Source organism: Camelina sativa, chromosome 3, assembly GCF_000633955.1.
Source record: "Camelina sativa cultivar DH55 chromosome 3, Cs, whole genome shotgun sequence".
Lineage (NCBI taxonomy): Eukaryota > Viridiplantae > Streptophyta > Magnoliopsida > Brassicales > Brassicaceae > Camelina > Camelina sativa.
In genome coordinates, this window is record NC_025687.1 from 3,937,120 (window position 1) to 3,951,070 (window position 13,951).

At 35.0% G+C, this 13,951-nt stretch overlaps 5 protein-coding genes across 5 annotated transcripts in view; 4 read left to right on the forward strand and 1 right to left on the reverse strand.

The window, feature by feature from the left end:
• The window catches only part of LOC104767625 (chloroplast stem-loop binding protein of 41 kDa b, chloroplastic-like), a 4,595-nt gene extending 3,173 nt beyond the window's left edge, over positions 1–1,422 (forward strand). Inside the window, exons 5-9 of the mRNA XM_010491626.2 lie at positions 24–84; positions 245–466; positions 626–742; positions 890–979; positions 1,078–1,422. Of these exons, the coding sequence (XP_010489928.1) occupies positions 24–84; positions 245–466; positions 626–742; positions 890–979; positions 1,078–1,257 (670 nt within the window). The 3' untranslated portion in view covers positions 1,258–1,422. The remainder of the gene's footprint in view (positions 1–23; positions 85–244; positions 467–625; positions 743–889; positions 980–1,077) is intronic.
• LOC104767636 (galactinol synthase 3) lies at positions 3,492–5,238 on the forward strand. The gene is made up of 4 exons (XM_010491634.2): positions 3,492–3,959; positions 4,120–4,446; positions 4,559–4,710; positions 4,799–5,238. The coding sequence occupies exons 1-4, from the start codon at positions 3,651–3,653 to the stop codon at positions 5,019–5,021; spliced, it is 1,011 nt and encodes a 336-aa protein (XP_010489936.1). The 5' UTR covers positions 3,492–3,650; the 3' UTR covers positions 5,022–5,238.
• Positions 5,678–6,271, forward strand: LOC104778643. Its single transcript, XM_010503091.1, has one exon. It carries the CDS (start codon positions 5,678–5,680, stop codon positions 6,269–6,271), a length of 594 nt encoding a protein of 197 aa, XP_010501393.1.
• LOC104767644 lies at positions 7,322–7,976 on the forward strand. Its single transcript, XM_010491643.2, has one exon. The coding sequence runs from the start codon at positions 7,370–7,372 to the stop codon at positions 7,901–7,903; it is 534 nt and encodes a 177-aa protein (XP_010489945.1). The 5' UTR covers positions 7,322–7,369; the 3' UTR covers positions 7,904–7,976.
• Positions 9,658–13,329, reverse strand: LOC104767655 (WAT1-related protein At1g09380-like). Its single transcript, XM_010491651.2, has 7 exons — positions 12,977–13,329; positions 11,263–11,325; positions 10,995–11,111; positions 10,659–10,911; positions 10,366–10,524; positions 10,120–10,271; positions 9,658–10,032 (listed from the first exon to the last, which is right to left on the reverse strand). Exons 1-7 carry the CDS (start codon positions 13,156–13,158, stop codon positions 9,831–9,833), a joined length of 1,128 nt encoding a protein of 375 aa, XP_010489953.1. The 5' UTR covers positions 13,159–13,329; the 3' UTR covers positions 9,658–9,830.

Below are 13,951 nucleotides of genomic sequence, written 5' to 3' on the forward strand. Positions count from 1 at the left end.
GTAATTTTCCGTTAATGTTATAGGTACATCTACTGTTCTTCAGCTGGTGTTTATCTGAAATCTGATATCTTGCCACACTGTGAGGTATGGAAAATATATCTGAATTCTTATTCCTGAGCTTGTAAATCTCGATATTCTCCATAAAATTATTATGATTATGAGACTTGTTCATATGATGTCACTCAGAAGTTTATTACTCGAGCCCAGTTGTAGTAACATTTTATCTTGGGCATAACCAATGCAGGAGGATGCAGTTGACCCTAAGAGCAGGCACAAGGGGAAGCTGGAGACTGAGAGCTTACTGCAAACAAAAGGTGTAAACTGGACTTCTATCCGTCCTGTGTACATCTACGGTCCATTGAACTACAACCCCGTGGAAGAATGGTTCTTTCACCGTCTAAAAGCTGGTCGCCCAATACCAGTTCCAAACTCTGGGATACAGATCTCACAACTCGGTCACGTTAAGGTCACACTCTACTTTCTCTTATGCTCTTGAGCTCACTTACATGTTCAGAGCACTCGTTATGTTATAGGGGACCCTTAACTCAAACTCAGCAATATCTCATTCCTCTGATCACTCTTGAAGAGTATTGATCTATAACATCAGATGATTTTGTAATTTCAGGACTTGGCAACAGCCTTTCTCAACGTGCTTGGTAACGAAAAAGCCAGCAGAGAGATATTCAACATCTCAGGGGATAAATACGTCACTTTTGATGGGTTAGCAAAAGCTTGCGCAAAGGTACATTTTTTTGTCTGTTGGTTTCCTTATTGTCTCATCAATCCAAAACGTTTAGAGTACATCCCGGTGTGGTCTGTTTGAGATAGATATCTCTGAGGTTTTTGGATCACTGCTTGAGTAAACTACTTATTCATGTTTTCAACTCAGGCTGGTGGGTTTCCAGAGCCAGAGATTGTCCACTACAACCCGAAAGAGTTCGACTTTGGGAAGAAGAAGGCATTCCCTTTCCGTGACCAGGTAAAAACTCCAAACATTTAAATGATTCAGGGAGCAGCATCAAAGAGTCCATTATAAAAGTTAGGGTTTTGAATTATGTATGATCTCGATCTTTGCAGCATTTCTTTGCATCGGTGGAGAAAGCAAAGCGTGTCCTGGGGTGGAAACCAGAGTTCGACTTGGTTGAGGGTCTCACTGACTCATACAACCTTGATTTCGGTCGTGGAACTTTCCGGAAAGAAGCGGATTTCACCACTGATGATATGATTCTAAGCAAGAAACTTGTTCTTCAATCCTAAGAATCGCTCATAGTTGGCTTGTTTTGATTGTGATCAACCGGATCTCTTTAAGATACTCACATTTATTGTCATCTCACGTCTATTTTCGTTTGAAGAGCCGTAAGTAACTAAACAGAGACGACGGTCTGGCTCTCGCTCTTAGTAACTTGGAAATTTGGTTTTCAATTCGGTATCTCTTTATAAATCTGAACCGAACCAAGATTTTAGCCATACCGACTACCAAGCAAATTAAATAATCATAGTTACTAACCGACCGGACCGAACCGAACCACAAAATCGAATCCCCGCGACTGTAACTTAATTGGCCTACCAAGAACCAGATACACAAAAACTTAACTGGGCTCGAATATTTAAATTTAGAAGCCCATCTTACATATCCACGCATTTGAATAATCTAACTTGACGAGAAAGTAATCGCAGTTGCATCTTAATTTATAGAGACAAAGTTTATGCAATGTTGAGTCATTTCACCGATGTGGGATAAGGACCAGATTTTAATGACGAACAAAGACTAGAACCAGATTTTTGCAATTAACCTAGTTAGAAAATATCTCTTGGTCCCGTTTCTTCAGCCTTGTTTGTTTTGTGTTTTTAACTTTTGATTTGTAAGTTTATGATTTTTAAAAAGGATGCTACGCAAACAAAAATAACTGGAGCCTTAATATGTCCTTTCCAATTTAAAATAAGATGCTGCATCACATCAACGGGTGAATTATTATTGTTTTTGTTTCGTTATCATGTACAAATTTCCAAAAACCATGTGGACCTGATCTTCAAATGGAAACATCTTCAATGTGTAATTTTAGACATTTCGAAAAATATTGACAGAAATACGTTACCGCAAAAAAAAAAAAAATGTGTCGTCCAACCGCAACAAAATAGTCACTATGTGATAACAATGACCGGAAAACTTCCCGTTCAACGTTAATTTATTTTTGGTCCCAAAGTTACAATTTGTGGGGGGTTCGTTCATCGTGTTTTTGGTAAGGAGAGGTAATTTGGCCACCGCAGGTCGTAATCTTGTGGAGTTTAGATTCCAAAATATATATACTACAAAAAAAAATTAGTCGTCTTTCTTTTGGCAGCACCAGAGTATTAGTCAAATTCCTAACTCTATATAAAATAATTGAATATCATAATAATTTTTTCTTCTTCTCTATTCTTTATATATGTCGGTACGTTTTTTTATCTTTTCCAGTATATGTCGGTACGTCAAAATGTTACAGTGCTACTCTTTAGATTAAAAATTCTAAAAACGCCTCCACCACACTAAGGCAGCTAGTGGTCAGCCGGTGACCCATGGAATTTGGCTTGAGGGAAATTATCAAATTGCACAAGAGTACACTATCCAGATATCAGAAAAACTGCCTGAACGATAATATATTGTAGACACGATCTTGATCCGATCTCTCAAAAATAATTTTTGTCATCTCATGAGCAATCGGTAGTTCTCTCTTTCTTTCTTTTTGGGGTAAGTTCAGTCCACAACTAGTCAACAAACAATTTTTTGTAACTATTGCCACACCTTATACTCCTCATAATTCCGTATGTTTATATAAACTTAAAATCATGATCCGTTGTCGTAAAGTTGTAAACAAAATTTTAGCACTATCAATACAGCAGTTTAACTCAAAAATTTATTGACAGCCGAAGTTTTAGCGTGCATTACATTACTTGATGCAATCTCAACTCGAAGAAAACTAACTATGCAACTTGACTAAAAAGAAAAATTGTAATGTTAAAAACTAAAAAATACGATATTTGTATGCCTTTTTGGTTTTTGGCCTGTTGACAACAAAAAGGAAAAACTTTTAGTCCTTTTATATACTAAAATCTTGACGTTATGAAAAAGAAGAAAATATCAACGTGATATGAATAACTAACTACATAAATAGTAGGTCGGTCATGAGTCGGACAAAAAAAAGATTGTAATGTTAAAAACTAGCAATCAATGTTTCCCTCAGCTTCTTCTTCGTGGGGTCCCTCTTTGCCACGTGGCATTATCACAGCCTTGTATGAAATCATACAGAGACGCTCCAACCAATCACAATATTTCGTGACACACGTGGTAGTATTTTAGACTCAACCTCACTAGCGTGACACGTGTCCGCCACGCCATTATTACCTGCTACTTCAAATTAAGTAGCAATGTAGCCATGCACTAATCCTATAATAACCCGAAGCTAGGAAGCTTCCCTTCGGTGGATGGCTAATTAGCATTTTATTAATTATCCATAATCACGGCTTACAAATCCTATAAAAGCAACTCTTGGTTTCTCTCATCAACAATCAAATCACTATAATCAACAACTCAAGGCATCACTAATAAGAATCAATAGTTTCTCTTTTTTCTTCGATATATAATCTTAATTTCTTTAATTCTCCGACAAGATATGGCACCTGTGATGAACAACAACAAGTTGAGCTACGGAGGAAAGAAGAGGGCGTACGTGACTTTCCTTGCTGGGAACGGAGACTACGTGAAAGGAGTCGTTGGTCTGGCTAAAGGGCTGAGGAAAGCTAATAGCAAGTACCCATTAGTGGTTGCTGTGTTACCCGACGTGCCGGCTGATCACCGTAGACAGCTAGTGGATCAAGGCTGCATCGTCAAGGACATTCAGCCGGTTTACCCACCAGATAACCAAACCCAGTTCGCTATGGCTTACTACGTCCTCAATTACTCCAAGCTCCGCATCTGGGAGGTAGATACATGCATGTTTCTTTTCTTATTTATTTATTTTTTGATAAAAGATCTTCTTAATTACATGATATGTTTCTTACCAAAATATCATATAAAAAAAAATGAAAATATGAGTTGATGAGATTGTAACTTAATAATAATAACTATGTACGTGGATGCAGTTTGTCGAGTACAGCAGGCTGATATACTTAGACGGAGACATACAAGTGTTTGAGAACATAGATCACTTGTTCGATCTTCCTGACGGCAGTTTCTACGCTGTTAAAGACTGTTTCTGCGAGAAGACATGGAGCCACACTCCTCAATACAAGATCGGCTACTGCCAACAGTGTCCGGACAAGGTGACGTGGCCAGAGACGGGGCAGCTTGGTCCTAAGCCACCGTTGTACTTCAACGCCGGAATGTTTGTCTACGAACCAAGCCTCCCCACTTACTACAACCTTTTGGAGACTCTCAAAGTTGTCCCTCCCACACCTTTTGCTGAACAGGTAAACAAATTCACACATACACGGGGATGTTTCAATATAAAATATTTATAGGTTTGAACTATACCTTAATTTAAAACTATATAAGATTAAATTGGTTTGTGTGTTTTTATAGGATTTCTTGAACATGTACTTCAAAGATATATACAAGCCGATTCCACCGGTATATAATCTTGTCTTGGCTATGCTCTGGAGGCATCCGGAGAACATAGAGCTTAACGAAGCCAAGGTTGTTCATTACTGTGCAGCTGGTGCCAAACCTTGGAGGTATAGTATCTAATTATCTTCTTAATACATTTTTAAAGAGTAAATTAAGAGATTAAAGAACTGAAATTGCTTCTCTGTTTATAATCAGGTTCACTGGCCAAGAAGAAAATATGGAGAGAGAAGACATCAAGATGCTTGTAGAGAAATGGTGGGACATTTACAACGACGAGTCTCTTGATTACAAGAACGTAAATGTGCATTGCGGACAAAAAGAAGATGTCCAAAAGAAACAGCAAACCATTCCACAGTTCTTTACAGACTTGTGTGAGGCTGCTGTGCTTCACTGCACCAAAGCTCCATCGGCGGCCTAGACAACTTTAATTGTGAAGGAGGGCTGTGCTACTTCTCAACATCTGTTTGCTATTAGTTTGTAAAACTGATGATGTTTAATTAGGATATCATATGAAATTGTGCTTTACTGTTTTTCATTGAGCTTAGAGGAGTTTTTTTATCCCCAAACCCTCTTGTACCTTTTATGTTCTCTTCCTAAAATATATTAATCTACGAATAGTATAGTTTTGTTAATTACTCCAACAATTTTTTTTCTTTTTGAAATCTTCTTCGCTTTGGTAATCACTAATTAGGATATCCCATGAAAATATATGAGACGAATTAAGATAGGATCCATATTTTACCGAATGTTCTTATCTTTTTCGATCCTTTTATTTCTATACGTATCCGACTACTAGTATGTTAGTAAATGAAACTTGACCTGCTATATTCAAAACTTATTTATAATTTATAAATATTCTTAAAAAAATAAAAACTTATAGTACTTGACCTGCTATATATTTTTTTATTTGGTAAGCTCTTCATTTTCCTACAATATTGACTCAGTAATTTTAGAAGCCCAATTATTAAAGAAAAAACATACATAAAGGATTAAGGTACTACAACTATTTAACATGTTATTCAAGAACCTATATATAAAACACAATCTCTCCTAAAGTTTAAAATACAAAAAAATATGAAATTCCCGCGATGCATTTTTTTCGTGTTCGTTCTTGTTTTTTACATTTTTACTCCTCATATTGAAGCAGTCGAAGCCGATGGACCAACTGAAGCACTGATCAATAGTATATGCGTTGAAAACGAAGATTATGGATTTTGCAGTAAAATTATCCATGAAAAATTGAAGGCACCAACGGCTACTCTCAAAGAACTCACCGGTCTCATATTTCACACCGCTACGGATCAGGCCAATGATACTTACGTATTCATCGATAACATACTCCGCCAATGGCCCGCCCCTAAGAAGAAGAATTGTCTCAAGACTTGTCATGCAGTTTATAATAGAGAGACCACTAGTTTCTTAGAGATTCGCTTTCTATTTTCTAAAAGAGAGTACGAACGTATGGTTAAAATCATTTTCTCCAGAGCCAAGATCTTGGACCGTTGTAGGACCGATTTTCTTATTCCTCCTTACAAAGATCCTCTAACTGAGAAGAATAGAGTTATGAGAATATTGATCACCATGTCTGCGGTTTCTGGATATATGGTAAAAAATGGGAAGGCTTCCTTGATTAGATCAGTAGTTATTCCGCAGATTTTTAGTTATTAAGAGAAACATATTATCAATGGTTTGTAACAGCTAAAGTTTCAATAATATGAAAGTTATAACAAAAGAATTAAGCATGCATATCTTATCTTGCTTTTTTATAATAATCGTTCAAAAATAAATTAATGGATAATCATCCGAATACAATAAATTAGAATTAATGTTTATAAATTTCCATCGAAAATAAATAATAATGATTGACCAAGATTTTGTAGTCTAATTGTGTGAAGAGTTGTTGTGAATCACCATCAGAATTGAAATTCGGCATATAGTACTATCGTTATTGATAAATTTAGATAAAATCTAAGCAATGTTAAAACTTAACCGCGATAGACTGGTTTGGTCAACATATCAACAACATTATTCGACGCATTCACCTTCTCTACCCTCTCTAGCTAGTTAGATCTCGTCAACATTATCAACCATTTAAAAAGCCTCAGGAACTATTGATTCCCCAACTCATTTGCATATTCGTGCTACTAAGATGCGAACAATTAAAGTAGTCAAACCAAATCTTTTTCTGATTAGTAAAAAAAGTTTCCTATACATCACAAACGTAGCCAAACCAAATATTATATTTTCTTAAATTTAAGATCTTGACAAAAGTTATCAATTTAAGTTGGTTTTTCATTGGCCCGTTAGATTTAAGTTCTTGACAAATATTAAGTTGGGTTTTTCGAAAGTTATCAAAGATTGATGCACTCGATGTAAAAACTCTTTTTTTTTTATAATAAATTTTACTTCTTATAAAATAAGTTGGTTTTTTCATTGGCCTATAACCATTGACTTTTACACACTGACCTAACGAGCAGATTCTGTGATCCGAGACCACAAACAAAAACATAAAATAATTTCTTAATTTATTTGGTCAACTTAGATAGTTCATAAATTTTAATTTTTAGTCCAGGTAAATGAACAAATGTCATATTTTTGGAAATGTTTTTTTTCATTGAATCACAAATTCTGACACCGAAGTTTTGGTAAGTTACGAAGACTTTTGACCTTTGACTGATTCATCATTCACGCCTAATTTTCAAATATAAAGATCAAAATTTTTCATTCTCAAAGGACCACACTCACAATTAACAAAAAGAAACAAACATGAAAATGCATAGCATTCTATCGACAGTTTTGGTGATCATACTCGCGTTCTCCGTTGCAGAAGCTAATAATCTCGATGGAAAAACTCAACAAATGGTCAACGGAATCTGCAAAAAGACAACGGATATCAGATTCTGCAGTAGTGTCTTGGTCAAGAACCTGGCTACCCCTGCCCCAAGCAACAAAGATCTCATGAACGTGACAGTGAGAGAAGCTGAAAGGTTCTCGGCAAACACTAATTTCTTCATCAGCACACTCCTCGAGAATGCTGGAGACGAGAGGCAAGATCTTCAAATGTGCGCTGACGCTTACTCGATTGTGAACTTGGCGTTCACTAATGCTATGTCTTTCTTCAATCAAGCTCACTACAGTAAGATCGTCAAGGTCCAAAACAAGATTTCTAAGGCTGTTGGTATCTGTAAGACAGATTTTAATGTGCCCGGTTATGAGATCAATCCTCTGATTGAGAGAAAGAGACAGACAATGATCTTATCAGCCATGGAACAGATCGTTTGTCAAATGGTTTCTTCATAATCTTAATGTTGAAACATAGTAGAAGCAAATGTTTACAAAAATAATGTTAATGTTTACATAAAATATTATACTCTCTCCATTTTTTATTAGTTGTCGTTTAAGGTTGTTTCACACATATTAAGAAAACCATTAATTTTATTGTTTTATTCCTTTTAAATATATTTTCTAATCTTTTGATTGGTTAAAACATTAAAACAGTTGGATAAAATTGGAATATTTACCAAATATTTGTATTGGAAATCTAAAACGACAAGTATTATGACACAAAATTTTAACTCTAGAATAATAAGTAATAAAAAACCGAAAGAGTAATTAATATGTGTTTTCGTTTAAGGTTGAGTTGAAGTTGATAAGGATAAGAATTTGGGATATATAGAATAGAAATAGCTTTTTCTATAAGTGTTTTTACCTTTTTGCAAAAAGATTAGTATAAGATTTGATTGCTTTGTCCTTTTATCGTCTAATCAGCCGGTCAACTAATGGGTGTATACTTTAATTATTTATTTTTGGAAACATAAGTTAATTTTAATAAATGTCAATAGGTTGTTCTTGATTGATCTACAACCAATTGGCACATGTCTAAACTAGTGCCTTCAACTAGTCCAAATCGGTTCAGTAAGAAATTTATGAAAACTAGATCGCATGTGCTCCTCCATGTAAATATATCTCTTTCTAGCAAGCCTAATCTCGGCCAAGTCTTCCTGGAAATCTACTATCTCCATCGATTAAAAGTACATGAACCGAGATAATACTTGCAAGTCGCAATCGAGAATGAAGAAGAAGAAGACCGAGTTGAAGTAACATAACAAACAACTCTGTTTTCCATTATTTTTAAATTCACCATACACTTGAGTTACTAAACCAGGATTAAAATGTGACCACCAATTGTAGTTGACTTGCACAAACCGGAACCCTCTGTCTAAACTAACTACTTTACATTTGGGTCTACTTTATATTGAAGGTCACTAATACTGTGAGGCTGTGACAGAGTTAATTTATGTACTCCTGAAAAGAATTATGAAAATACTGTATAGAGATCATAATTAGAGATATATGTAGTGTCCGACAATTATTGGGTTCCCCCGTTTTAGTTAAGGAAACAAATTATTGATTAAAAAAATAATTTCTGTATATCAATTAATTTTATAATTATTAATTCTAATCATTATATTATAGTTTTAAATTATAACATCTAAACTCAAATCACTCTTTTTATAAACCCAAATAAAAATACAATTTTCTAATTGTAAAATCTAAACCCTAACCACTATTTTATAAACCCAAACCGACATATAATTTTGTTTAATTGTAAAATCTAAACCCTAACCACTCTTTTGTAAACCCAAACCGACATATAAATTTTGTTTAATTGTAAAATCTAAACCCTAAACTCTAACCACTCTTTTGTAAACCCAAACCGACACATAATTGTGATTAATTGTAAAAACTAACCCCTAACCACTTTTTTGTAAAGCCAAACCGACATATGATTTCGTTTAATTGTAAAATCTAAACTCTAATCATTGTTTTATAAATCTAAACCAACATAGTTTTCTTAATAAAAAATCTACAGAATTGATTTCCTTAACTTGTTTTGTTTTTTTATTTTAATTTTGATTTATTTTATAAATATGATATGACATGGCAAGTTATTGTGTTTTGATTGGTTAATAAAGAGGGGTGAATGAGAGTGGTTCACCCTAGGGGTGAACCTAAGAATTTTTCTGTAGTGTCCATGGAATAAAGACTCCAAATCACACACAAATCAATCACTCCATCATTGGCCTCAAAATGGGATACAAAATTAAACACATTCCGGAAATGGATATACAATTTTAGTTGAAGTAACTTAGACAGCATAAATCACCAAAAGGTTCATTCATAGCTCATACTTATATATGATAAAGAAGCTATCAATCAACTTGTTTTAAGGCGATATAGGTCCTGTGGAACCATTTCCACTAGATGCGACCGGTAATCTCGACTCAATATCTTCATTACTCTCACTTTTGACTTTACGTTGCTGTTGTCTCACCTTCTCTGCTTCTTCTTCCTTCTCACTCACCTCTCTGTCTTTCCCCCACAATACGCCATAGAGCCCAATAATCACAAGTGCTGATCCCAAAAACCTGATATACATATAATAATCATACAAATTAATCATCATCCGATCCCCATTTATATAGAGAGAGAGATTAAGGTATATGGAAACATACGTGCCGGTGTAGAGTTTCTCGTCAAGAAGTGTCCAGCTGAAAATGGCAACCACTACGAGAAGTAAAGGGCTGAAAACAGAAACGTAAAGAGGACCTTTCCTCTGCATCGCCCATGACATTAGGCAGAACGCTAACGCAGACGCCACCACTCCCTGCATCCGCGTTTTATATTAATATATCATATATACTAGCTAGCTTAATTCATTTATAGCATATGTACTAATGTATAGTAGTATATGGACTTACGGCGTAAAGAGCGGATATGAAGCGGAGAGGAGAGCTGAGAGACCAATCAGAGACTTTGTGATCGGTGATCAAAGCGATGGTTCCACATTGGATACTTCCCATCAAACACATTAGAAGTGTGCTCGTGTATGGTGCTGCAAATGTCTCACTCATCTTCGTCTGTAACCAAAATTATATTCTTAAAAATTAACTAACTTTAAAAGTATATGCACATACACAATATGATGTATAACGTTCTGAATCTTTATTAAACTATGTACATAAGATAAACCTGTGTAAGAAAAAAAGGTTACCTGGATAATGAACCAAGCGGCCCAAGAAACGGCAGCAGCCATAATAAGAAAAGGTCCCAAGAAGAAGTTAGAACTGCTAGAACTGGAACCTTGGCTTGTGATGTTTTCAGCATAGGCCCAATGGATCTTGGACTCTCCAATGCCGAGTGTGTGACCATGGTAGAAGGAGAGAACCATGGCTCCGATCACACATACTAGCGTCCCTATCACTTTGGCTTGTCCTGATGCCTTTTTGATCCCTACGGTTTCTTGTCTGAAACATAATTTTGTGTTAGCAGTCAAAACAGAGAGTTCTGTTTGATGAAGACTTGGTTTATTAAGAGTAATTTCGTATACCTGAATATTGCGGCGAGGAGGAACGTAACCGCTGGTAAGAGATTAGTTAAGGCACAAGCAACGGTCGGAGATGAATTCTGAAGTCCTATGAAGTATAGCACTTGGTTTCCAGTCGCACTGCATATTAAATCAAGGTTTAATCTATTAGGACTTTTTCCTGGTAATTAAGAACTCATGTAGGACTAGTTTTAAATAGTTTTTAAAAAGCTTGTTAAGGTTGAACAAAAAAAAAAAAAATGTAATTAGTAGGCAAGGTGTATGTAGATACCCGGTCATGGAACAGAAGCAGATTTGGACAAGAACCTTTAGTGTGATCTTCGGTCTTGTCTTCCTGCACAAGAAACCATGTACGAAACTTTTTCATTAGTCATCAATCATTAACCAGTTAATTCGTTTAGTATGGAAACAGTGTTTTTAATACCAAAACCCAAACCAGTCCAATTGCGACTTGAATTCGTTTTATAAGAAGAAATCAAGGAATAATTGATGGAAACCTTGATTCATTTGTAATTTCAGATTTAGGGTTAAGAGGATTTAGACTAATAATTCAATGACTGAAAGAAAAATAATCAAATTCATTCAATCATCATAGAAAGTGAGTAGTAGAGTAAGAGAGTAAAACGGCATCGTAGAAGCAAGCACGTGTCCTGGCAAATTAAGTTGGCACGGCACCTGACGACGCTTAACTCCCCTGGCATCATAGTTTGTGTTGTCTGCATGTGTTTCGGTTTAAGAAAGAAAAACGTGTGACGCGTGCGTGGATTGTGTGAGCTAGACTGCGTCACATTTCTCACTTCTTTCTCTCGGTAAACGGAATTAATGATAATAGGCTTGTTCGTTTGGCTGCCGCAGGTACCTGCGGCTGCGACAGACGCAGGTATAGTTGTTCGTTTGTTTGCCGCAGGTACCTGCGTTATGACGCTGCGGCAACTGCGTTTAACATTTTTAAACGTTGTTTCGATTCAGCGGTTAAAAACGTAAACGCAGTCGCTGCCGCTGCCGCAGCCGCAACCGCCTACGTCAACCAAACGAACAAGCCCAATGTAATTACTTAGGTTTCCACATACGACCAAAAATGATTGACAGTACCGGAGATATTGTAAAAATAACGGTAAACACTAATTTCAATAAAGAAAAAACAAATATATGCACATTTTTATTCAATTCGAAAAACCACTTTTTCTTATTCTAAATTCAACTAGGCAATTCCCGAAATCTTTAACTTACCACCTATTATTATGCGTATTTATATCGTAGTCTCAGGTAGGACAATAAAAACGATGCCGTGCTAAACTCTTCTTCTTAATTATTATTTATCATTTTAACTTTTTAATACTCCAAATGGATATTAATTCAAAAATGTAAATAATGGAAATAATTTTTATTTTAAACCTATTCAAATGCTAGAACTGATTAATTAATTTATTACCATATACAGTATGTGAAAGAATCTTGACCAAAAAAAAAAAAGAAAAGAGAAAAAGACTTAAATGTAACCGGTACTTCTATGTCAATGAATTTAATAAAAGCTTTATTTCTTAAACTTTGGAAAGTAATTAATTTAGGTGACGCCCGAAAGCTCGAAGACGCAAAATCGTTATACAACAGACTCACAAAGCCATTTAGTAAAAAAAAATGGTTTCCACTCATTGATGAATGATGTCATCGTTTTGTACTTTCGCAATTAAGACGAACTTAAAACACACACTTTCAGATATTCTTACCTGGTTTATGACGATCAAAGTTTAGCATCTCGCTGATCTTTTGTAAAACATAAACTCACTACGTAAAACCTTGATTAATTTGACTCCAAAAAAAAAAGGTAATAAGAACATATTTTATAACAATGTCATTCAAGATAAACAAACACAAATTCAACATTTTATGGATGCAAATTTTAAGATCATAGTTTTATGCATGTCCATAATCGTTAGTTGATCAAAATCATATGTATATGTATAGATATTAGTATGATTTTCTACCTTTCGAGAAAAAATGCGACCGGAAAAGTGGCGATAGTGGCAAATATTTGGCGATAAGCGACCAGAATGAGAGGCTTCATGCCTGCCTCCATAGCCATCTTCGACGTAATGTTCATACCTGCGTAGCCGATTTGCACCAACACCATCGCCAAGAACGGCAACAAATCTCTTGATTTACCCATCTCTCTCTCTCTCTCGTTTATTTTATTCTTACAGTTTTATGTGTTTATATATCTCTATGTATGTCTCTCTCACTATTACTAATCAATAATAATAGGTCGAGACACCAAGAAAAGAAAAAAAGAGAGAGGTGGGTTCTCTATAATATTTATTAGTTTCCCCCAAATCTATCTCTCTACTTTGGTTCAACCTTATATATTTATAGCCCAAGACATATATACATATATATATATATATGTATTTATTTATAAATATATATATAGAGAGATAGAGAGAAAGAAAGAGAGATGTTTTAAACAGAAAGGTGAGAAACGGTTCGAGGATGAAGTTTGCTTGTAACACTTGTGCTCTCCTTAGGGCATAAGAACACGAAACAATAGATGATATGTATCATTTGATATTTTTGGCAATTTATATAACTTTTCTCCTTGTTGATTACTATGATAATCTGAATTGGCGTTTTGTAAGAAAAAGAAAAACTTATTTCCTCTTTTTAGTCCCTTTATTTGGTTTCCGTTTTTTCATGGGGTTTGGTGGAGCTTGTGAATGAATGGTAGGAGAATGCATGAATGTCTTTCTCAAGCTTCAAGCAACCAATTCTTCTTTGATAAAACTCGTTTCTGTAATATTAAATCAAGGATTTGGTTTATCGCTTGATTATATATATGATCATTATCGAATTAGTATCATCTTAATTAATTTACATTTTATCACTCTTTTAACTACTTTTTTTTTGGTAATATGGTATACTATTTATGTCCCAAAAAAAGGAAATTAAGCATGGGTTATATAAAA